The sequence below is a fragment of the Miniopterus natalensis genome, chromosome 13 (assembly GCF_054644295.1).
Source record: "Miniopterus natalensis isolate mMinNat1 chromosome 13, mMinNat1.hap1, whole genome shotgun sequence".
Taxonomy (NCBI): Eukaryota; Metazoa; Chordata; class Mammalia; order Chiroptera; family Miniopteridae; genus Miniopterus; species Miniopterus natalensis.
This window is the reverse complement of record NC_142093.1, coordinates 13,082,857-13,107,820: the sequence shown is the minus strand read 5'-3', so window position 1 is coordinate 13,107,820 and position 24,964 is coordinate 13,082,857. Positions and strand designations below refer to the sequence as shown.

The 24,964-nt window shown below is 44.8% G+C and overlaps 1 protein-coding gene across 1 annotated transcript in view; it reads left to right on the top strand.

Moving 5' to 3' along the window:
• ALK (ALK receptor tyrosine kinase) overlaps nucleotides 1-24,964 on the top strand; it is a 511,088-nt gene that overhangs the window by 148,520 nt on the left and 337,604 nt on the right. The window contains exons 2-3 of the mRNA XM_087823828.1: nucleotides 944-1,063; nucleotides 14,706-14,870. Of these exons, the coding sequence (XP_087679954.1) occupies nucleotides 944-1,063; nucleotides 14,706-14,870 (285 nt within the window). The remainder of the gene's footprint in view (nucleotides 1-943; nucleotides 1,064-14,705; nucleotides 14,871-24,964) is intronic.

The window sequence follows — 24,964 nt, the reverse complement described above, 5'->3', positions numbered from 1 at the left end:
TTTGTGGAAATGCTACCAGAAACATGTCTCTAGGCTACACATTTGTTTGCCAAACAGAACTTATTCTCAAGCCCTTCCTCCTTGAACAGAAAAGGCGTTGCCTGCCATAAAATATTAGCAAATAGCAAGGATTTCAGGGAAGGCTGCATAAGAGCATGTAATGCGTGTTCATTTGATTTGTAAATTAATTTAATTCTTTAAAAGTCTAATGAACTTAAGCCTGCCCCCAAGTAGACTGATAATGGCCTTGGATGAGATTACTTTTCACCACACAAAACCCTCCTGAGGTACCGATACACAGAGGAACATTGTTGCTTTGGTTTCTTTACTCTCAATTCTTTTTTATCTCATGCAAATGAGAAACATTAATCCTTTGTGGCTTTCTGGACTCTTGGCTCTGGGGAAAAAAAACCCATGACCTAGCTTTATTTTATTTATTTATTTATTTATTTTGAAATAGCGTAATTGTCAAAAATCCGTAACTTCTGAGTGCAATTTCAACCTTCACATTAATAAGGCAATAATCCAAGCAAACAACATTTAATGAAGTTCCAGGTCTGAACGTAAAGTAGAATAGAGGCATTATCTGGATGAGATGAAGTTCTCTATAAAGTTGCACGAATTCTTATAGGCAGGGTAGACTTGGGATAGAACTATTAGACCAAGCCATTGAGTAGCCTGGCTTCTAGCTCATGTCCCAGAGGTCTTGGGCATGGCCTTGGCCATAGGATTCAGACTTCTTTGATTTGGCTGCCCTTGGTAGCAAATGCTCATTGAGGTCCTAAGGTCAGTTCAATGTTCTAGCAGCTCAGTCTTTTCCCCTCATTTGCCAATGGATGTCATGAAAGCCTCTCTGAACTTGCTTTTATAAGTGATATGAGTGACAGCTAGAAGGCACATCCCAACCACGTGGATTATTGCTCTCTTTTGTTTTCATGTCCAGGTCACAGCTCCCTAGAGTCACCGACAAATCTGCCTTCTCTTCCTCCTGAATCTTTTGCGTGGAATCTCACCTGGATCATGAAAGATTCCTTCCCTTTCCTGTCTCATCGCAGCCGATATGGTAAGTATATTTTTGAGAGTTATTTGTGACGCACAATCACCGTCTCATAATTAAGGAAGCCGTGATTTCAGTTTGTTATCCATGGCTCTCCGTGGACCCCTGGACCCCTGTACACAACGGAAGCCTCTCTGTGCCTTTAGCACCCAGGACGGTGCTCTCCAGACTCACAGTATCCTGAAGGAAACGAAGGGCTTTGTTACTGGCATATCTCATTGCCCCCAGACTTTATGGTATTCCCAACACCCCCTTACCAATCATTGGATGTGATGCTTATTTGCATTTTGACTGTGATTCTCCAGATAGCTGGTTCTAGCCCATGACTGTTTCTAATAAAGGTCATCTCTTGAGAGAAGATTGTTATTATGAGGGTTGCAGGTCTTCTGGGCCCCTCAAGTGACAGCCTTATATTTGAGTATCTCCTTGAAGGCCCCTAAACATGTTCCTAGATATTATTTTAATTCATTTGGTCTGCAACAACCTCAGAAATAAGGAGGCAACACCCCATTCAATTTTAAATACAGAAACTGAGCTTAATAAGATCCCCCAGAGTAGCTTCTCTAACTACGAAACCAGAACTCTTCCCATATACTCACTTTGGCTCCCAGGGGCCTGCCCGCCCAGCCGGCTAGGTCCTATCCCAGGAGCCCTCACGAGGCCATATTTACATGACGCAGAATTCCTCATTCTCTGTGCTCGGCCAAACAGCTCCTGGGAGCTGGGCCTCTGCAGAGAAAAGAGCGGCTTTGGAGGAGAGCTGATGTATTCCAGGTGGACATTTTTTCTTCTCTTGAACTCCTCTAAAGTGAACCCCATGAGGGCAGGCTCTAAGCTGTGTTTGCTCCTCGCTTTATCCCATCACATAGAAGACACTCATAAAAGTCTTGCATGATCAGATCTGATTCAATTAAGTATTTATGAACCTGGTACAGCACTGAGTTCTAGATCCCTTCTGGGCATATTTACTTATCCCTGACGCTCACTCTCTGCCCTTGGGCCTGAGCTGTTTAAAATGCACCTAACAGAGCTCTTCCTACTCACTGCTGTCTCTCATCCATAATGCAGTTAGCCTTGGTTAATATTAGCTGTACCTTTCATTTCAAACTTAAAAAAATAAATGCATCAAAAACTCTAGGGCGGCTTTGGATTATACTCTGCTGGGATGTTTCCTGCTCATCCCACGCCTCCCCAGTGGGAGAGGAAGATCAGTAGTTGTCAGGAGATTCCAGATAAGAACTACTTGATTTTAGTTAAGCCAGACACTGAATGTCATCTTATAATAAGGGTAAGTGTCTATAAATAATTGAAATCTGGTCCTTTGTATTGTTATTACCTTTTAACCAGATTTGTGATAAAACTGGTCTTTGGGTAAAATTCTGAATTTGCTTTTAAAGTCATTCAGTATCTCCATAGGATGACAACTTTTATAAAATGCAGAATGTCCAAAAAAGGCAGGTTTACCTCCTGCGTGACACAGAGGGCACTAACTCCACTTGGTCTCCGTGGAGTATCCAGAAAGAAGCTGCCGACTGAGAGGAGAAAGTTCCTGGAGCTTTTCACGCTGCTCCCTACCACTGCTTGCCCCTGATACACCTCCTTCCTCTCCCTGGGCCTCATCTTTCTCATCTGTAATTTAGGGTGGAGTGACATGCTGCCTTGGGGCAAAGGAGAGATCTGGAGGATTCCCAAGGTCCCTTTCAAACTCTCCTTGTCACCTCGAATCCTCATGATTTCCCTTCTTGAGAGAGGAGAGGACCCAGACCATCGGCCAGACATGGCCCAGATGCTTGACTGGGACGCCAAAGTCGGCTGCTGTTGATTCACAGGGTGGGAGGAGCTGGTTCTTGACCAAGTGTAGCACTAATTTCAGAGCCTCTTCAACATCTTATTATATTTAATTCAGCTGAGACTGTATTAAAGACCCACCTGCCCCCACCACCACCTGTGTGCCTAGTTCAGTGCCAGATGTGGAGGTGATATAAATGCAAAACTGAGTAAGCCTTGCTCCTGCTCTCTCGGAGCTCAGAAAACAGAGACATCATTCTGCAGGCAGCAAGGCTCATTGCCACAGAGAGTGCTTCTGGGGCTCACCCCAGGGCACAGAGGTTGAGGACTCAACCTGAGACCTGCTGCAGAGCAAACGAAAGGCCGAGTTAAGGCCAAGGCTCCCATCTCCTTAAGGATGTTTGTGGGGACTCCACTCATATCCCTCTGTGAACCAAAGAGGCCGCCAGGCTCAGGGGTGATAAATCCATACCCTTCGGCTGCCTGCCATGAAAGACATTTTGAGAAATGTTAACAACTTCATGAATTTTAAGGCCTCAAACTTGGGCAGAGAAATTTGACTGGAAAATTGCCACCTGAAGGGGTCATTCTTCAGACAGCGAGAAGTAACCAAGTCTCAGCCAGTCAATGTGGGCACTTGAGCGGCGGAGTTTTTGTGCCTGGCTGGCTGTCCTCACCTACATTTTGGGGAGGAGTCATGGGGGGTGAGAGAGTAGGCATCGAGAGCCTGGCCACAGGCATGGTGACGGACAGTGGCAGGCTGGCCCTCCCAGGCCGGCTGTCAGTCCTGAGCTGAGTCTGGCTTCTCTTCACCAGTGTTTTATGAGCAGAGACGAAGTAGAGAGAGGCCAGTAAGATTTACTCACCCCAGCCTATCATTATCTGCTTGAGGAAAAAGTTTGACCTACCTTTTTGGAAGTCTCCCTATATTTCTTCTAATTTGCATCGGGGCCTTTTATATTCTGTGAAATATATTCTCTCCAGTGGCATTTGGTATCAGCTTTCAGTTCCTCCTCGCCTCTTGTCTTGAATGGCAGGAGCCTGCTAATTTCATCACTGACAAGCAGAGAGCTGCACATCCATCCCCCCGGCTTTGAAGGAGGGAGGGCATCTAAGGAAAGACTTTTCTCCTTTTATCACCCTCTCTAATTCCTTAAGACTTATTTATAGCCTTGACTACAAGGATTGGGCTCTAACTACCTAGCCAGATAAAAATCTGTCCCATCCAGGAGCTCCAGGTGCTAAGGAGATTAAGGCCACTGCGGGGTTTGATGACTCACTGGGGGCCACTGAGTTCTAGAGCCACAGAACAGGTGGTGTCCTGCCCAGCTGTAATTCCTGTGTGCCCACTCTGGGTGTGGGACGAGTCAGGGCAACATTTAAAACAGAAGAACCAAGGGCTCTGGCCCAGGTGAAGAGGAAGAGAATTTTCTTATATGGAAAAAAAAAAAAAAAGTTTGATACTTTACAAAACTCTTTTATACCCCCTTTTCTCACTTAAGCTTATTATAAAATTGTGGTGGGTGGATATTATTTTATAACATTTTTATAGAAATGTAAACTGAGGGCCAAAGAAGTTTATTCATGCTCCCAAGTTATGGAGCAGGTGGACAGTGAGAGAAGACCGAACCCAGATTTCCTGACTCCAAGTTGAGTGCTCTCTCTACCACATCACAGAGTTAATTCAAAGATAAAGCCTCGTCTTCATGAGAGGGCTCTTGTTCCCTAGACAACCTGGTGTTTGGACCGAACGACAAGTCTGATATTCAAGATCTTGGAAACTGTAGGACCAGTTTAATGTCCCTAAATTGAGACTGTCCCAAGCAGGCCAGGTAATTTACCCCTTCCTCAATGTGAGCATAGGACCCCCAGGCACCATGGTTCATCTTGTCTTCCCCACCATAGGCTAGAGTCCCTGTTATCAGTTGAATTGTGCCCCCGGCCAAGACGTGTTGAACTCCCAATCCCTAGTACCTGTGCATGGGATCTTATTTGGAAACAGGGTCTTTGCAGATGCAATCAAGTTGAGTCCATCGTGGATTAGAGGGAGCCCTAATTCAGTATAACTGGCGTCCTTATAATAAGAGTAAACAGACAAAGACACACACAGGATGAGCACCATGTAAAGATGGAGTCAGAGATTAGAGTGATGCATCTATAAACCAAGGAACGCCAAGGATGGCTGGCAGTCACCAGAAGCTACGAGAAAGGCATGGGACAGATTCTCCCCTAGAGCTGTCAGAGAGAGCATGGCCCAGATGAAGCCTTGATTTTGGACTTCTGGCCTCCTGAACTGTGAGAAAATAAATTCTGTTGCTTTAAGCCCCCTCAGTTTGTAGTAATTTTGTTCTGACAACTCTAATAAACAAATAACAATTCTTCAGCCTTCCAGTCCTCCGATGCCTACAACTTTAACTCCTGGAAAAGAAAGATTCCTCTCAATACCCCAACATCTGGGCACAACAAACTCATTGTTGGACTTTAAATAAAAGTTCTATTAAAACTTCGCCTACTTTCAAGCCCACTGGACCATCCAATTTAGGGACCGTTGCTTTTGGAAAGAAAGAAAAATTAGCCTTTTTACTTACTTTCCCTGCTACCACTACCCCCATCACCAGTCCTGTTAATATATCTATTTCTTTGATTGAAAAGATTGGGTAATTAAATATACTTCTCTCTCCAAAAGAAAAGAAAAAACAAACAAACCTACCACAGAATCAAAACTGGAAAACAAGAAGGGTCTCCAGTCCCCTGTAGGGTTTACTTCAGAGCTCTGGCAGGAGTCCTTGTTTTCACATTTCTGAAATTACATATTTAACCGCGGTCAACCCTTCCACCCTCAAGAGCCTGGCGTCAGTGTAAAGCAGCTCCCAGCTCCCCTGTGGACCGTTGTCAGGGCTGAAAGCTTTCTCACCAATTCTTCTGCCCTGGTAAGCCAGGCCTTCTGGTGTCTTCTTCCCATCCCAGCTCCATTGAGCAGGAAAGTCAAGTTCTTTCCTAGTCCATGCCTCTCTATTTTTATCTACAGCATGGCAAGCAAAAGGCCTCTGGATGAATTCACCCTAAAGGCTGAGTCCCAATGGGGACAGCAGCGCCAGCAGCCATCCAAGACCAAGAGCAGGGAACATCTGTCGCACTGAAGACCACTGGCCTGCTCAGAACCAGTGAACTCAGTCCATGGATATTAAATAAAAAGCGGTTGGCTTAGGTGTTTCAAGGAGAGACTTGTTTAAAAGGCTCCACTCGATCACATCTCTTACCTTTAAAATGAAGATACATGGACACACTCGATAAATACCAACAACCTATCTCTATGTTGGTGGCAGATTGAGTAAAAAGAGGCAGAAAGGAAACAAGTCAGGTTAAAATGTAATAAATGATTAACCAGCTGACACAAGGACAAGAAAAGCAAGTCCAAAGATATCCATTTAAAACAGTTGTCACAGCAAGAGAGGGAAAAGCATTGGCAAAAGGGAAAGAAAGAGGGACAGAGAAAGAGAGAGAAGCTGAGAGCGAGAGAGACAGGTAGACAGACAAGACAGACAAGCATGGAAAGGACCGCTCGGGGCTGTCTAGGCTTCTGTCCATGTGTTCTTTGCCCTGCTAGCAGGTCTCAGCTTTCACACCTGGGCAGGTGACTCCCTAATGCTTTATCCGATTTTGACCTCCCTCCCGAGGGTCATTTTTGCATCCCTCCCTACATGTGGTATTTCCCCCTTAGAGGTCAAGGGATCCACATCTTGTTCCATTTTTGCATCCCTAGGACTTAATCCAGTGGTTGTCCTCAGTTGGGCTCTTAATAAAAATATTAAGATGAAACTGCAACATTTGCTGAGCAATCCAGGGGCAAACTGGGACAATATGCAGGTCTCTCAATCCCCAACCTGGAGCTTTTCAACCCCTGAGGGTCTCTGTTTTGTGAAAGGACAGGGCTATTCCCAACAGCCCTCTATTCCTAAAGTCATACTAACTGGTTTCAGGGAAGACATATGTTTCAAAGAAGAACAGTACCTGGGCTGGACATGCTTTGGTTTCTAATTCAAAGCTGTGACTTTAAGTACTTTGGGAAGGCTTATTTTATCTCTTAATCTTAAAAAGCATATTCACTAGACATAAGTGAGCTGAGGAATTTTTGTTTTGACAGCTTTGAGACATCTGCATATTATACTGAGCATTTCTAACCAGCCGAGAAAGACATGTGTCCAAAACATATGCAGGAAAACGACTGATCAAGAGTGATAAAAATGAGAGGAAATCCTCTTAAAATGAAATGTTTTGTCAAGAGCAACTTTGGGTTGCCTTATGTCAGAAGAGACCTCAGATTAATAGAATTTTAGCATTGGAGTAGACGACTAGAATAATTTGGTTCATGAGAAATTTGTGGAAATTGTGAGCTGTCAGGACCCAAAGCAGCCTGGTCAAAGAGCCTCATCTTACAAATGAGGAAAGTAGGCAGAGAGAGGTCAGTGCTCTGCCTGGGGCTGGTGGCAAAGCTGAGATTCACACCCAGGCCATCTGTTTGGTAGAGCCCACATGTAACTCAATGTCTGCTTGTTTTGAGACTTGTTTTTTGGGCATCGGAGATGAACTCCATATTCACCTCCAACCTCCAGCACATCCTCAGCAGCAGACACGGATGTGCAAGCGGGAGGGCCATTTTGCACGTTCTGAGGGAGAGATCTTCTATGACCAACAGCCTCCTCTGGTTGTTGCGGATGCCGCATTACTCAGAGCTGTCTGCCAACCTTCTGGTTTCAGGAATGATCTCATTTGGATGGGTGTCATGCTGAGCAGTAATCATACCACTAGGGTTGCTACCATGCCCTCTGGAGCCTGCTCCATTCTGTTAGAGACCCCGCGTGGATGGTCATCTTCCATGACGCATCCTGGAAATCAGAGGCAGAGAACTGGGCTGGAAGTCCAACCTGAGTTCTGGTCTCCAGGCTCTTACTTCTCCAGGCCCTGGGCTAATCCACTTTTGCCACATTACTTTATCCTCCTAAGCTTCAATTTTCCCATCTGTAAAATGAGGAGGCTGGGCTAGTAACTTCAGAATGCCTACTATTTTAATTTCCTATTTTCTGTTCTGGGATGCAGAGCAAAGTCCCATTTGTTTTTTTCTGTATCATTGTTCGGGCCACAGATAAGAGGAATGAGAGTTAAGGTTTCGGTGCCTATGTCCCACCATGTGGGCCTGCATGCTATACAGCCTCTTCCAAGACTGTCTTCCGAGGCTGTGTTTATATAATTGATTCATTGAAGGAGACTTGGCCCCTCTTCACTGCAGCTTGATTATAAGTGAACTAAACAGATGTCTTGAATTGGGTGATTGGTTCCCAGATGCATTCCAGGGAGCAAGCTGGTGGGAAGTGAATGATTTCAGTTCTAGGGCCCCATGACAAATGAATAGTGGTTGTGAGAGGGGGCAGGCAGGGGCCAGGATTGGTACTTAGTTTTATGAAGTGAGTGGCCAGATGTTGATGGCAGCTGGTGGATTAATATCAAAGGTGACTGGTAGGGTAAGTGTCCCTTTGGGAGATAACCTAGACAGGGGAGAATAGAAGCCCCTAATTATTCGATCCTGGGTTGCAAGTCAGGACTCTTGGGGTTCTGCTGACTCACTGGCTAGAGCCAAGTTAGAGAGCTTGTTTTGGCCAACTGCCCAAAAGGCGAAATTGGTCTTAGAATGGTAGAGATGAAGAGACCTAGGAATCATCTTGTTTCTCTGATTCATGTTTTCAGATGAGGAACTGAGCCTAGAGAGGTTGAAGATTTGCTAGAAGTCACATCCCCGAGCCAGGGCTAGACTCCAGCTCTTCTTACTCAAGGTCTGGCGTGATTTCACTTCCAAAGGGAAGCTTGATTGGCGCCAGAAAGCAAAGATTGAATAAGGAGTTGCCATGAGGTTTGACGTAGTCAGCGTTTCTGCCTTCAGTGCTGGGCACGCAGCCCCTTAGCTGTCCTCTGCTCTGGCTGACCCCAGAGCCACCTGAAGGGCCACAGTGATGACGCCGCCATTTCATAATAAGCCACATGCGAGTCACTGCACTAATTGCGTGATGTACGAGCTGCAGCTAATCTTCCTCCCAATTCCCTGTGGTGATCCCTGCTTTAAGTCCCATTTTACAGATGAAAAAGTGAGGCACAGAGAATTTAAATAATTTGCCCTGAGATACGCATCTAGTAAAGGGACAGAGCTGAGTGTTCATCTTGAGCCGCCTGACTCCATGCAGCATCTATGCTCCTAACTACTCTCCAGATACCCTGGTGTCCCCTGAAGTGTGGATATGAAAGGGAGCAAGGAAGAGGGGCACCTGCTCTAGTCAGCATCTCCCTGGGTCCTCCAAGGTTAGGTCAGTTCAGCTTATCCCTGTTCCTACTGGGAAATCTGAGGCTCAGGGAGACAAGGTGGTAATAACATCCATGCACAGCATCTCATAGTTAAGAAGGCACTTCCACATTCATGTCCTTATATGGTCGTCACAGCAGGTGTTTTCTATATCAGCATCATTACTGCATAAATATCTCAGGTTTATACACAAGAAAACCAAGACCCAAGTGGCTAAATGGATTGCCCAAAAGCACAGGCTGATTGGCCCAGAGTTTGAAGAGTTTCCAAGAATTCGCTAGTGGCCTTTCTCCCTCACTCCTAAGCCACTGCTTCCCCTCCTCTGTTCTCACTGTATCTTCTCCTGTGCACAGACCTGCTCTCCAGCACGGAGCTTCCAGCAACCAGCAAAAGCAATTTACTGGCAAAAGAGTACATGTAGGATGAGAGAATACAGACAGCCTTACTGGAGACTATTTGGGCCATTGAATTATTGCGAGACATTTGAAACCTAGCCATGTATGTTTTTGCTAGCTTATTGCCAGAGTCAAGAACTTAAGTCTGACCCCAAGCTTGACTTCTGAAACACTTATAATGAGAGACAAAATGAAAAAGGGTGAAGTATCAGTGGGATTGATAAATGTGTGTTCTTTTATTATGATGATGATGATAATTACTGGTTTTCACTCTGTAATACTTGCTTCCAGAAAATATTTGTTATGGGCTGAGACTGAGTGACCTTAACCCATGGATTCCTGTGACCTGCCCCAAGGCAGCTGCTCTTAAGGCCCCTGCCAGCCTGTGGTCATCTGGAAACTGGTCAGCCTTTAAATGAGTGTCTTAAAAACTAAAGGAGGTTGCTTGTCCCCTAACTTGAAATTGGCTAAGGTGACTGAAGAAGCTAATGGGAGGCCTCTGGGGTTCCAAGGTCAAGATCAAAAAGGCACAAAAGGCTTTGACTCAAGGGATTTTTAAAAATTTTTTTTTGAGCTTGAGTTTAGTCTGGAAACAAAGGAGAACTGTTAGGTTTTCAAAGACCACCCAAGGGAAGATCTGAGTGTCCGAAGTACACCATATATCCCTGCTATCCTTCTGTGGTGTTATGGACAGTGCCTGGAACACCCATGCAGTCTCCTTCATGTGGCTCAGGCTGGAAGGCCCCATCTCTGCCTGAGTAGCTTGGGCATGACTACCTTGGTAGTCTCACACATACCTAGAGGCTAGATTTCCACCCTCAGACTCAGTGTCAGGGTGGGTGGTCATTGCCAACTTTTCTACAGCCAAGGGAATTTGAAAAGGGAACTGGGCATCTTTCTGGGCAGGGTCACCATGGGTTTTCTGGTCCATTACTGTAACAGTCTTCTGAATGCCTGCATTTTATACCAGGACAATGTCTTGAAGCCAACTGCTAATGGGTTCAGTTTTTGAAATGTGTTTCATACCCTGGAAGGGTTCAGAATATAGGTACAAACTGATAAAAATGTGTGAAAACACACTCACCACTCACTCACTCACACTCACCCTGGAACAGTCATCTGTAAAACTTACCTGTATTTTCCTTCTTAATTCTTTGAGAACTTTGAGATAAACTGAGTCCCTGTTGAGTGTGATGCACATCCAGTCTCCTTCCATGGGGAATCTGCTTCTAGGGATGGCAACAAGCCCTCATTTAGAGGAATACAGAGTGAAAGTGACTGACTGACAGTCTGTAAGTTTGGTTGTGTTGGCCCAGAATGAGCCCAATGGAATAAATGATCTTCATAGATGGAGGGCACTGTAGAGAGTGTATGCTCGATTTCTTCCATTTTTCAAATGCACAAAACTAGACATAGAGAGGGGAATAGACTTGCTGAGGTCCCTCAGCTGCTGTTGGCAGGACTGAGCTGGGAACTATGCTCACTGCCCCGCCAAGATTTTTCCCTTCAAGCACTTGACCCTCAGCAGACGAATTGTTTCCAGGAGGTTCCATTACCTTACCTTTCTTTCATGATGGGAGTGACCTTCTTTCTTTCATGATGGGTATGACTAGAAGGTGGGTAGTTGTGATTTCAACTATGCAATCAGCATGTTCTGAAAATTGTGTCTTTTTCTCATTGCGTTTTTCAGCAGTTAGATCCTCCTGGGTCCTAATGGGTGCAAAAGTAGGGTTGAGAACTCTGGATTCTTCTGAAGATCACAGTCACTTTGCAAATGGGCCCGACACAGAGGAAATATCTGTCTGTCCCCTTAGGGCAGTGGAGAAGCCTTTGCAGATCTGAAGAGGTTGCAGACTTTGGGTCCAATAAGCAAAATACAATAGTGGATTGAGGGTTTTTTTGAGTCATACTTATTTCAGCGTCTCCTTTATCCCACATGTGTGATCCATCGTCAAGCTCTTCACCATCTCTACTGCTGCTGCTTTAAGTAGGTTGAGGTCCTGAAGCCACAGAGGTGTGATGAAGAATGCCCGGATCTTCATCATTGTCCAGCCCTGGGTCACAGTCTGGCTCTGCCTCAGGGTAGTCCTTTGATCTTTGGGCAAGTAGAATAAACTTCCTGAGCCTCAGTTTTCTCATCTGTAGGGAGAGGACATCATTCACTTCTCATTGTTTTTCTGCAGATTAAATAAAGTGACATAAGAAAATACCTAGCATAGTCTCTGGCAGATAGCTGGGACTCAGTGAGAGTTATTCCCCAGCCCTTTCCTTGGGTGAGGACCTGCCTCTGCCATTGGGTTGCTAACGGCTAAACACTTCACTGGAGCCCTTGATCGCTCTGACAGCCCCTATGTCACAGGGACTGAGTCAGGGGAGGGTTAAGGAAAGAGGTTCTAGAGGCAAACTAGGTCTAGAACCTCAAAAAGATGCGAGGAAAATGAGACTTAACCTGGTGTTTTAAGGAAAGATACATCCCAAGTATTATTGTACAAAAGGCACTTAGGCTAGCCCAATATAAGGAAACCCATCTTGATGTTTTATGAGAAATTAAATCAGAATGTAGGAAAGCCCAATTTAATTTCGCCAAAAGTGAGCGGTAATGTTAACTCCATTTCTATTTAAAGCCAAAGAGTACAGCTTTGACAACTAAAGTGAGGCTGCCTTGGAGCAAGGATTTCAAAATGAACCCATTTGATAATTGGAGAGTCTGCCTGGCCTGTTTCACAGGCAGGGTCTGGTCCAAGCACAGCCAGTTATTAGACTCTTCAGGGCCCAGAGATCCCAGGGTTGATGAAACTTGATGATGGGACTGCATATTCTGTTGTCTGTTTATCTAATATGCACACGAGGCACATTTGCCAGGCGGTGTCTGAGAATGCACGTCACACATCTGTCCCAAATAGAAATAGGATGACTTTAATTGGAGGAAAAACTAAGGCAGAAGCTGGGCCATGGAAGTTGAGGCTTTGAGAAAGGTACCAATAATTGTCGATGTGACTTGGGGGCAGCCAGTCATTTTCTTTCCCAGCTCCTGACTTGATCACTCCCTAATGTGGATGGGTCTTTTTGACCCTGCCCAGAAGAGCCACATTTAGTGGCTACACCTTTCCTCATGAGGATAATTTTGTGTTGCAGAGTACAAAATGTTGGATCAGTTTTCTCCTTGCGTTCTGCTATCAGAACCAGATGCCTGGCAAGAAAGTCTTGAAGATTAAGGCAGCCTACGGTTTATGGTACCAATTCATAGCAACAGCTCAGCCCCCAGAGGCAGGAGAAAGCCTTCTAGGCTGATAAAATATGTAGGCAGCAAGTGTCATGTCAACGCAGACAAGGCCGGCTCTGCCTGTTGCCATTATAAAGGTGAATTGTCTGAATCACGAAGGGGCGAGTGGTATTAACCTTAGGACCAGAAGAATGGCAGTTCCTGGAGAGCAGCTGGTACATAAATCTCTACTGGCAGAGAGCAGAAAGACACTTAATAGAAGTGTAATTGAAGGACCCCCTCCCCCCCCCAAACTTAGTTTGTCTGGTGTCAGTGGGAATTATTTTACTCCAGCTCCAGGACAGGGCCAGCTTCCTAAGGGCATGAAAACCGAGTGCCCAGCTGCCTGCACTAGAATTGGCCTAACTTCTCTGCATTCGGAAATTCTCAACAGCAGACTCATCTTGGATAACAAGATGGCAGTAGCCCAGAATCAGTGATTAAAACACAATAATAATTAGGACTTAGCACCCATTAGCACCATCACACAGATTGATTTATCAAATTAGTTATAACCCCTCTGAGAGCAAGGATGTGGAACCTTTAAAAAGTCACATCAAAATGGAGCTTTAGAAAACAGCTAGTCTAGGTATCGTTTTGAAGAACTTGAGGCCCAGTGAGGTTAAGTGGCTTATTCAAGGTAACCCTCAAATCAGTGGCCGAGCTGGAGCTGGAACCCAAGTTTTACGGGGTTCTTGTTTCTAGAATCATCTTGTCCAAACCCCTTGTTCTGCAGTTGAGGGCACCAAGTTCCATACGTAAGAAGAGGCTGGCCAAGCCTGGATACCACCAGATTCCCTGGAATCTCCAAGTCAGTGGCTTGTCCTTTATATCACATTCTTTCTCACAGCCCCGTGCTAAGGGGAGATGGTGAAGTACAAGTGGATGAAGAATTGCATTTCGGTACTTATTCTATTGGTGCTTCAGCTGGCATTGAGAGCCTGCCAGGTAGAAAGCGCTTCATCCACTTTGGGCAATGCACAATGAGTGAGGAAGCGAAAGGGAAGGTGAGTGCATCCTAAGAGTAGGGCAAACGTGGAATGATTTGAACACAAGGAAGATTCTTCACCAAAGAAGCCCAGAAAAAGATCATGAAAAACCCAGGGCGTGGCCTGTCGCCTCTCTTCACTCTTCCTCCTTACCTAGTGACCTTCCCTATTCTCTCCCCAAGAGACAATAACCTGGATTAGCTGCCATAGCCTTGGCCTGTTCTCTGGAGGGGAGGTTGAAGGGTAGACAATAGGGCTGGTAAACGGGGACATGAACAAGACTTGCGTTCCCTTTGGCTTTTTCTTAAATAGGGCAGATCTGACTAGGATTTTTCCTGAGCATCGAAGATGGAATAGGCTCATGTATATGGATAATGCATCACCCTCTAATTCTTACAGCAAACTCCAGAAGTAGGTGTTACCACCCCCAAGGTACATGTGTGAAATTTTGAAGCCAAAGAGGTCACCCAGCTGGTAAATGGCAGAGCCAGACTTAGATTCAGACCTATCTGGTTGCAAAGTCAGGCTCTGCCCACTAGACCTCAGGCCCTCTCCAAGTCAGCAGGTAGCCTCCTAGGATGCAGAGCTTCTCATGATCCAGCCTCTTAGCTCTTTTTTTACCTTCCTTTCTCTGAGGACAACTCCCATAGTCTGAGTCATACAAGGACCCTTTTTTCTCTCTTAGCCCCTTTTTCACCAGGAGGGACCCAGCCACCTGTGAAGTTGACAACCTGCCACCTCGGCATAGGGTGGAGATTTGTGTGAGAGGAAGGCCAGCTTCCTGGAGTGGAGGCGCAAGGCTGTGGGGCTAGGAGGTCACGTTTGGGAAACGGTTTGCTCCGCTGACCCTTGGCTGTCCTTGCAGGTCTGGAGTGCAGCTTTGACTTCCCCTGCGAGCTGGAGTATTCCCCTCCGCTGCATGACCTCGGGAACCAGAGCTGGTCCTGGCGCCGCGTCCCCTCCGAGGAGGCCTCCCAGATGGACCTGTTGGACGGGCCCGAGGCAGAGCATTCGAAGGAGATGCCCAGAGGTAAGGGCAGAGGCCACTGCCAAGTGTTCTGGATGGGCCAGGACAGGGCTGGAATGTCACTTTCTGTTTGAAAGGTTACAGCTTCCTGACCCCTGCTCTGTTCCATTTCCTTTCAAACCTGCTTTTAGTATCTGTGCGTCTGCATGTCTTCTTGGGCAATGCAAGGAAGGAGAGATGCAAGTCCAATTTCAAGATCAATCCAACCCTTTACTCTCTTACCAAGTAAAGGAAACAGGATTTCATAACTCTCTTTCATGCAGATTTCCCAATGTAAGATGTGGGAGGAAGCGCTAATCTGTTTGTCCATTTGGAACAGGGTTGCCAGACAAAGCACAAGACACCAGTTAAACTTGAGCAACAAATGATTTTTTTCACATATCACATGCAATAGTTGGGGCATATTTATACTTTAAAAATTATTCCAATGATACTAAAAATCTTAAATGTAATTGAGTGCCCTGCACTTTTATTTGCTTAATCTGGCATTCCTAATTTTGAAGGTACTGGGTAACTGGGAAAATGTTAGTTTCAAAGCCACTAATGAATATTCAGGCTGCTTAGCTTTGCAAGGTGCTTCAAGTAGTCTTGATCTGTTTATGAATGTTCCCCTTCTGAGTTAGTTTGGACTGGAAAAGTTCGGCTCTGAAGAAGTAGTGGGTGCTTGTTAAATATTTGCTGAGATTTTAGAGAGAGATGTGGAGGCACCAAGCTCTACTCCTGCCTTCAGGTCCCTTTAAGGCAAATCTTAGAGCTTTTAATTCCTTGGACCCAGATAACTGATGATTGGAATTGACAGCCTGTGTTTTTGGCTTTTAGGAAGAAATAATAACTGACATGGTACTTTTAGTTTACAAAGCCCTTTCACCTGCACTGTCTCTCTGGATTCCAGCTTTATGAGGGAGACAGGGAAGATGAAAAAGCTAGGGCTCAGAGAGAGGAAGTGGCTGGCTAAAGGTCACACGGCTTGTGCGTGTCGGTCCAGGTCTTGATGTCTGTCGTGATGTGTCCTAGACCTGGACACTCTACCACATTGTGTTTCCTCTTCGTAGCAAAAGTTATGGCAAGAGCCTGCCCTGGGCCCATTTCTTGGGGGTGATTATCTTACTGGGAATCTAATATGGACAGGGCTCAGGTAAGCTCATGGGGGCCATTGGAAGTGGCACAAAAATAACTAATGCTCTCGGGCTTCTCCGTCAGCCTTGAACCCTGCAGTGAGAGACCTTTTCTTCCTACACACTCTCACAGGCTGACCTTTTCTTTTTTTATGACTCTTGAAATTGCCTGACCTTGATTTATATTTTAAGATGCTTTCACCTGGATATTGATGTGTACTGTAGGGCGTGTGTGCTTGTATGTAGGTGAGTGGCTCTTACCCTGACAGTGCATCCAAATCATCTGGAGAAGTTACAAAAAATACTGCATAGGCCCCACAGCCTCAGACTCTGATTCAGTGGCTCTGAGATGGAGTCTAAAAATCTGTGTGTTTTCAAAATTTTATTACAAAACTTAGCATGTACACAAAAGTAGATATAACATATATGCATGAGTTAAAGATGACAATAAAATCAACACTTGTGTTCTCACCACCAAATGTAAGAATTTGAATGTTGTCCATCCGTTTACGATCTCTTCTGTCCCCCACTAGATAAAAAATCTCTTCCTATAAGTGGAACAATAAGTCTCCCTCCCTCTCTTCCTCTCTCTCTCTCTCATTGATAAAAAAAAAAAAAAAAAAAATTATCTCGTCCTTTCTCAGAGGTAACCACCACCCTGTATTTTATGTTCACCATTCATTTGCTTTTGTTCATGGCCTTACCACTCATGATGTAGCCCCACACAACATATGAACTAGGTTTGCAAACTGTCATATAAATGGCGTAACACTGTTGTTTTGTGATTTGTCCATTTTGATGCTTGTCGCTGAGGCTCATTTAGTTTTGAATCCATTGCATGAAAATCTCACGGTGTCTCTCTTCTGCTCTCATTAGACGTTTGGGTTGTTTCCAGGTTTCTCCATTGCCAGCAGCACTGACGCGCTCACTCTCATATATGCCTTGGTGCACGTGCATTTCTAAGAGCGTTCCCGGAGCAAAGGTTCAGGATGGGATTGCGGGGCCGTGGGTGCAGCCTTCACTGTAGTGAGCAATGCCGATCCATTTTGCAAAGTGGTGCTACCAGCTTATGCCCCAGGAGGGATGTGGAGCACTCTTCCCTCGGACTTTCCATGCTCGCCAGCGCCTGACATTGTCAGACTGTCGTTTTTGTTCATGTGGCAGATGAAATACAGTATCTCATGGCGGCTTCAGTTTCCATGGGACTTTGTTCTATTTTGTTTTTAATAAGTGTCTCAGACGATTCTGAGGCACAGCTAGATTTGTTGTACTATTGATGTGAACCCCCCTTTTACACTTAACTCCCATTCCACCTCCCCTAGGGCTGCCTCTGGGTCCCAATTCCCAACCTCCAGAAGTTGTCCTGGCAGTACATGCATTTTTCCTTATTGTAGGCTTTTTATTTGATAACTATTGAATTTTGACCATGGTTCAGTGAGATCAAGAGAGAGAGACAAGTATCAGTTGTTCAGAAACTTTGTGGAGTCAGACTTCATAACTTTGAAAGCCGATGCTTTTAAAATGTTTAAACGATGTTTAAAACAATGCCAACAGCTTGTCATTGGCACTCTTTGCCTATTTCCCCTCCTCTGTCCTCTATGTGTGATCTCTGGCATCTGCGTGCTACACTGAGTGCTGTGAGAAAAAGAAAGGAAGGAGTGGGGGGAAGGCCAATCACTTCTCAGTGTGGAAATCTATCAATGCCTTTATGTTTTTATAAAGCTGGGTCCCAAGAACCAGGCATGTACTGGATGTGAACCTTTCCCATTAGATAAATCAGTCAAGGCTGGAATGCCCATTTTTTTAGTAATTGTTGCCAACTTCCATCTCTCTGAAAAACTACTGCATTTTCGAACATGGTAGTATGTCATGCCACTAAGGACAATGATGTGAGTGACCACGGCAGACACCACTGTGGATACATCCATCTACTTTATCAAATTCTTCAGTGAACAAACACATCTAAACATAGCTTAGAGAAATCTCACCACTGTCAGAAACTTGTGTTTATTTTTCCTGGGATCTAACAGGAGGCCTATACCCACACACCTAGAACAGTCTTAGAAGCAAGGGACCAGCCTCCCAGGTTTCATAGGGACACTTCTGGAATGTCACTGAGAGGTGTTCAGAACTTTCAGGAATGGGCCGCTCATTCCTTTTCGAGTCAACTAATTACATCACTACCTATCCCTTGAAGTAGGGTTGTTCCTCACAAAGCAGGCTGATGTATCATAATGTCCCTTGACCTTCAGAGAAAAGGGTAAAGGTGAAAGGAGAGAAAGTGACATGCCCAATCTGTGCAATGGCAAAGCAACGACCTACATCCAGTTCTAACTCCCAACTCTTTAGAATCTCACTTTTCCTGTCTTTTTGGCAGAAAGTATGCTGGTGGTGGAGATAGGGAGGAGTGACTAGTGCCCTTTAGGTTAGTGTAGTCACTAGAGTTTTTTTAGCTCAACATTTATTGGTTAGATGGTATTTAGACTCTGTGGCCATATTTCTTGTCAGAGGATATAGAAGGGCCAGAAAAAAGCAATGTGATAATACCAATCATAGATAATGAACTGTAAGATTATAAACTCTGCATGATTTTAATTTATGGCCCCTGAAGATGAGAATAATAAGGGAGATTCAATTCAGAGCAGCAAGATAATAAAAAGTGATGATCTTGGTGGAACACAATATTATAAATTAGTAAAGTCTTGAGGAATCATCAGGTTGGGGCATTCTATGACTTTTCAGGAAGTCCCAGGGGTGTATTTGATTTCTGCTACTTCAGGAACATACTCTTAAGGAACATAAGAATATTTTCCTTCTCCAGAAAGACAAGCTTTTGCTCTCTAGCATGAACACTAGTGTTAAAATGGAAAATGGATGAGTAGCCCCTCCTCAAAGCCCCTCCGCAAGCCCTCACTCCTAAGCTTACACTAGAAGGATGGGAGTAGGCTCAGCTGGGAGGGGCTGGCTCTTCCTGTATCGACTCAGTTTCTTCCAGAGTACTGATTCTCAAGTCCTTGTTTCATTTTTGGCAGAGGACCTGGGTGGAACTCTGCTACTGAGATTCTTCTGTTTACCAAGATGACTTTATTTCCAAAAGGTTGAGAAGCATTGTCCTGGAGCTCTGGAGTAGCTAACAGCGCTGCCAAAGATGACTAGGGCATTGCGATGACAGAATGGGGTCATCCAGCCTTTGGTCCACTCCTGTTATACCCTTGTGTGTTAGTTTCTTGTAGCTCCTATAACAAATTAATATAAACTGGGGTGGCTTAAAACAACAGAAATTTCTTCTCTCCCGGTTCTGGAAGCCAACAGTCAAAATCAAGGTGTTGGAAGGGCGGTGTCTTCTGGAGGCTCTGCAGGAGGATCCATTCCATGCCCCCCTTCTGGCTTCTGGTGATTGCTGGTAATCTATGGTGTTCCTCGGCTTGTAGATGCATCACTCCAATCTCTGCCCCCATCTTTACATGGCCTACTCCTCAGTGTCTCTGTGTTTCAAATCTGTCTCTTAAGGGATACATGTCACTAGATTTAGGGCCCACCTTAAATCCAGCATGATCCCATTGCAAGATCCTTAATTACATCTGCAAAGGCTCTGTTTCCAAATAAGGCCACCTTCACAGGTACCAGGGATTAGGACCTGGACATATCTTTTGGAGACCACTATTTGACTGACTACATGTTGATATTTCTGACCCTGTATATAGGTTGGTATGTGGATACTGTGTGTCTCTCCCGGTACCTGGGGGCTGTGCATTCTCAGACCCTTCAGGAAGTTAGGTTAGGTGGGTCCAGAGGAATCCAGATTAATACCAGGATTTCACATCCTTCCTTCAATTCCTTCTCCCACACCAAGGGTTTGCAAAGTTCTTAAAAGAATCCTTGATCGCCTCTCAAGTAGACGCCATCCCAGGGATAGCTGGAATCTGGGCCACATTTTGAGCTGCAGTGCAGCTTGGCTGGGAAGTTTCTCTCAGGACACAGCCCCCTTTGCACCCACAGTCACTGGATGCTGGGGAGACTCGCTCTGTTCTGTGGTATCTGTTCAGGGCAGGGTCTTCAGAAGAGTCTTGAGAAGCCCACTCTCACCTATATCTTCTTTGTAGATGGACAGGGTGAGGGGTGCTGCCTGAGGCACCACAGGATGACATATGCTGTCCAGGCTACAGAGTGGTGCAATTAGTGTGATTTCATTTCAGCCTGAAGGACTTTAATATTTATTGTATTACTATTACAGATCTGCAGCAACTTTGGATTCCAATTTTCTCCTCTGAAGATTGTTGTTGATCCTTTTGTTATTACTGTTTTGTTTTGTTACTTTCTTAAGTTAGTTTGCTTAATAACTTGGCCAAGCTATATCTGTGAAATCTATTTTCCCTGCGGTGTGTAACTATTAATATCTCTGATCAACTTTTTTTTTTAAATGTTCTTGTTTTGATTTTTTAGCCGGCTTCCTATGGGAATCTGTGTGTAGCTTAGTGGTCTCCTAATGCTTAGACAGAGGATGTGTTCAAGCACCAAGACTTCTGTCTTTTATTTTTTTAATCCTCACCTGAGAATGTGTTTGTTTGTTTTTTGATGTTCTTTATTGATTTGAGAGAGAGAGGGAGAGGGAGAAACATGGATGTGGGAGGGAAACATCGGTCAGTTGCCTCCCATACATGCCCTGACCGGGGATCAAACCTGCATCTTGGGTATGTGCTGTGACTGGGAATTGAACCTTCAACAGTTTGGTGTATGGGACGACACTCCAATAGGCAGAGCCACCAGCAAGAGCAAGACTTCTGTCTTTTGTCAATAGATCTGTGTGTGGGTAAGGGAGTGCTTTCAATTCTCAGGCTGCTGATCTCTTTCACGTCTCCTGTGCATACACACAGTCTTAGGGTTAGTGAGAAGGTTGTGGCTAGCTTGGACCCTTTCCCATCTCCATTGGGAAGATATATAGTCATACACAGTCTTGTTGAATATGCCTGTCCCAACCATGAAAGAGCCTCAGGCTAACTGAGTTGATCACCACTTCCACTTACTGCTGGCCATGTACTTTGTCTCTTCCTCCAAACCAAGCGATCCCCCTTCCTCTGTGGCGTAGAAGCTTTCAGCCTTCAGGGTAGGTCCTACTTTGGCAGGACCTTTGTGCAGACTGAGTGAGGTAGACAAGAGAAGCACCAGGTCAGAATGCCACAGATCCCGCGGCTCTCTCCTGGGCCTTATCTACAATCACACACTGCAGGTTACATCTGTTTTATAAATAAGCTGAGCTCCAGAGAAGGTAAAGAACTTGCCCAAGGCCACTCAGGGTATGAGCAGCAGCATAAGCCAGGCCAGCCTGTGGTGTCCAAGGAGGGTTTAGGAAGTTCCATAGTGGACGTCACACTGGGTGAGTGAAGGGTGCTCCTCTGGGCCATTCAAGGTGACCAAGGATGAGGCCTCCTTCAGTGTCTATGCCCCAAGCCCTGCTATTAGGGGAGATTGGGGTGGGGGTGGGTGGAAGAGGGAGAAGCAGGCTGCTTTTAGTGGGAGACTCTCATTGTCTCACATTTCTCACCCTTTCCCTCACTTGTTTTTCATTGATTGTTGAAACATTATTATAGTTCATTGTCAGTATTATTTAGAATAGAGAAAAATTGAAAACTAGTTTAAATGTCCATTAACAGGGACCAGCCAAATTAACTAGGATTTATCCATACAAACTTAATTACAAAACTAATACATATTTATTGTGAAAAAATTGTAGATAGATACAGGTACTGACATAGAAGATATTGATAGTTAAATTAAGAATGTAGGTTGTAAAACAGCATCCATATCATAACCTCATTTGGGTTTGTATATATTTATTTAGCTAGAGATAATATCCTGGCAGCATATATATCAAACCACTATCACCAGTTGCTTCTGGAGAGTGGAAGTCTGGTTGGCGAACCAAGGGGAGAATACACTTAGAATTTTTCATGCATTTCTTTTGTAATTAAAAACAAAAACAAGAACACATTTAAAAATATTTTAATTTCTAAATTCTTATTTACCATTTAAAAAATAAATAAAGCGACTTCCTTAAAGTCACACAGCTAGTAAGTGGCACACTCAGGATCTGAACTCAAACCTGTGCCCTCTCTACCATACCACCCTCCTTCTGAAGGGATCCGGATGAGAAATTAGGAAGTGAAATTAATTCAGTTATCAAAAGAGGCCTCAGCTTCCCCTGTTTGGGAGCAGAGAATACTGGACAGCAGCCTGGAATGCTCGGGGAGGTGATGAGAGCCCGGTGAAGAAATGAGGGCATTGACCGAGCGACTCCTGGAAGCCCCTTTTGTATTGTGCTCTGCTGAGCTCCAACAGAATAAGGAATTGCCATTTTGTTGATAGTATCGAATTAGGTAGCTGACTTTCAAAGCAGCAAGGGAAAAGGGGGCCCTAGAAACTGCCGTCTAGTAATTCAATCCCTGTTAAAATAGTGGAACAAATATTAAGAGGAAAAAATACTATCTAGGATAATGGAATTATGAGCAATAAGCATTATGGGTTTTAAAAGAACAAATCATGCCAGACAAAGTTGATTGCTTTTTTGATTAGTAGACTAAGGGAATAGAGTAGATGTAATATATCTTGATTTTAGCGAAAGGTTTGATAGTGTCTCGTGAAATTTTACTCAGGAAATTAATTGAAAATGGCCTAGAGATGAGCACTGTCGTGTGAACTTCAGCGTGGTGGCAGGAGAGCGGAGGGGATGCATCACAGGGCGCAGATGTGGGGCGGGGAGGTTCAGGTCAGGGGTCGGTTCTATTTAATTATTTCATTACTTCTCAGGAAGAAGAGGAGGCAGCTCTTACGTGAGTGAAATTTATAGTATGTCTTATCTGTGCGTTTTAATGAAAAAATTTTTTGAAAGCCGGCAAGTCTACCTGGTTTCCAACCACAGGTGTAGCCTCAATTCTGGGTCTCATGAGAGGCCCTGTGGATGCAAACAATACCCTAATGAACTTCAGCTCTGCTTCTGAATGATGAGTAGTGTAATGGCCTTAGACAAGAGCCCCACCTATCTTTGTCACCCACACCCTTATCCTGCAAAGGGACCCTCTCAACCCACAACACCTGGGAGCCCTCCAACACCTTGGAGCCCAGCACTCAACCCTATACTCAAATACTTACTACCTACTATTTGTCAGGCCCGGGGCAGACATAAAGAATAAAAGATGTCATAAATGCATAAGACATAAAGGGTAGTTCATTACCAGACACATCAAACTGGTAATGGTATTGCTGTAATCAAATTTAAACAAAATTCTGTGGGAAAACAGAGGAGGCTGAAAGTAGCATTAGATGGGGGAGAAGGGGAGTTTGGGAGAGCCAGAGGTTGCTGAGGACAGCTTTGAAGAGGAGATGATATTTTACCAGGGCTTAAAGGAAGGGTAGGTTTTTACATATGATAGAACAGGAAAGGGCCATTCAGCCAGAGGCTGGAGACCAGTGAGTGAGCTTGGGAACATCACTGAAGCTCTGTCAGTGATGGGTGAAGCTCTGACAGCAATCACAGCAGCCCGGGGTGTTTCCTAAGGATGAAGCAATGGGCGTCAGGAGAGCCAGCACCGTGCACAGCCGAGCAGACGGTCAACGGCTGGGAGCCATTACGGGTGGGGGCACAGGGCAGCGAACCTGGGGAACTGGGGTGAGGCTGGAGGCTGGAAAGGCAGGGTTGGAAGCAACTTGTAAAGAGGGACCTTCAAAGTCACATCAAGAAACCCAGACTTTACAAGGCAGGCAACAAATTGGAGAATTTTAATGAGCTTATAAATAGAGGGGTAACTTGGCCGGATCTTATTTTACCAAGATCACCCTGACAGTGACGGAGGAAGGGAAGCAAGTGAAGAGAGGCCAAAACACAGCCAGGTAAGAGGCTGCTGGAGTCGGCAACTGACAGACAAAGACCACACCAGGCAGTCACACTGAAAGGACAAAGAAGGCTTTGAATCTGGGAGCTGTCTTGGTAGCTGAAGAAAAGGGGATCGATATTAATTTAATTGTGTAGTTCAGGCAACTAGATACTTAGTAGAAATGGAGCTCAGGAACAGCAGACCATGAGGTTGGATTTTATCCCGTGGAAAGTTTCTCGGGACTTAGGCAAATCAAGGCTCTGAACTACCTTTGCCTGTAGAAGTGAAGTGTTCATGGGCTGCCACTGAGCTCTCTCTCCTGGGTCTCAGAAACCCTGGCAGCAGTATTTCTAGGACAAACACCTCTGGATGTTTTTTTTTTACCTGGGAAGAGCTGGAAAAGCTGTACTAAGTAGGAGGAAGCAAGTGAGGCATCAAGAAAGCAAGGGAGTTTCTTTTCATCTTATTTTGTTCCATAACAAAGAAACGTTTCCAAAATTCAGTTTCAGGGTGCTTTCGGCACAGAGCCAAACATTTCATTATTTCTCTGCTTGACATGTAGGCAAATACTAGAGAGACGCCTTAGAAATATCCTGACCTGAAACACACCCGGTTACAGACTAGACCTACTTGCTATGATTCTCCTGCATTGTTCATGGAACCAAGTCTACACTCCACAACCCCTGATGTCTAAAGTTAGATTCTGTCCTATGCTTTCCTTTAAACGTTAAACAGAAGAGAATGACACTAGTGGAAGATATTGCCAGATTCATGTAAACCTGTTGTGAGAAGATACTAATTATGTCATAGATCAGCGATTTTCAACCTTTCTCGTCTCATGGTCCACATAAACTAATTACTAAAATTCTACGGCACGCCAAAAATATATTGTATTTTTTGCCGATCTCACACAAAAATAGGTATAATAGGATTCATTCACACTGGACGGCAATTGTGTTGGCTGTGGTCATTTTTTTTATATGACAGTCTAAGGGAAAAGAGGTCAGTGGCCCTGACTAAGTAGTCAGGTGTTGCATGTTTTATAAATTCTTGCAGCACATCACTGTGCCTGCCGAGGCACAGCGGCTGAAAATCACTGTCATAGATACATGAC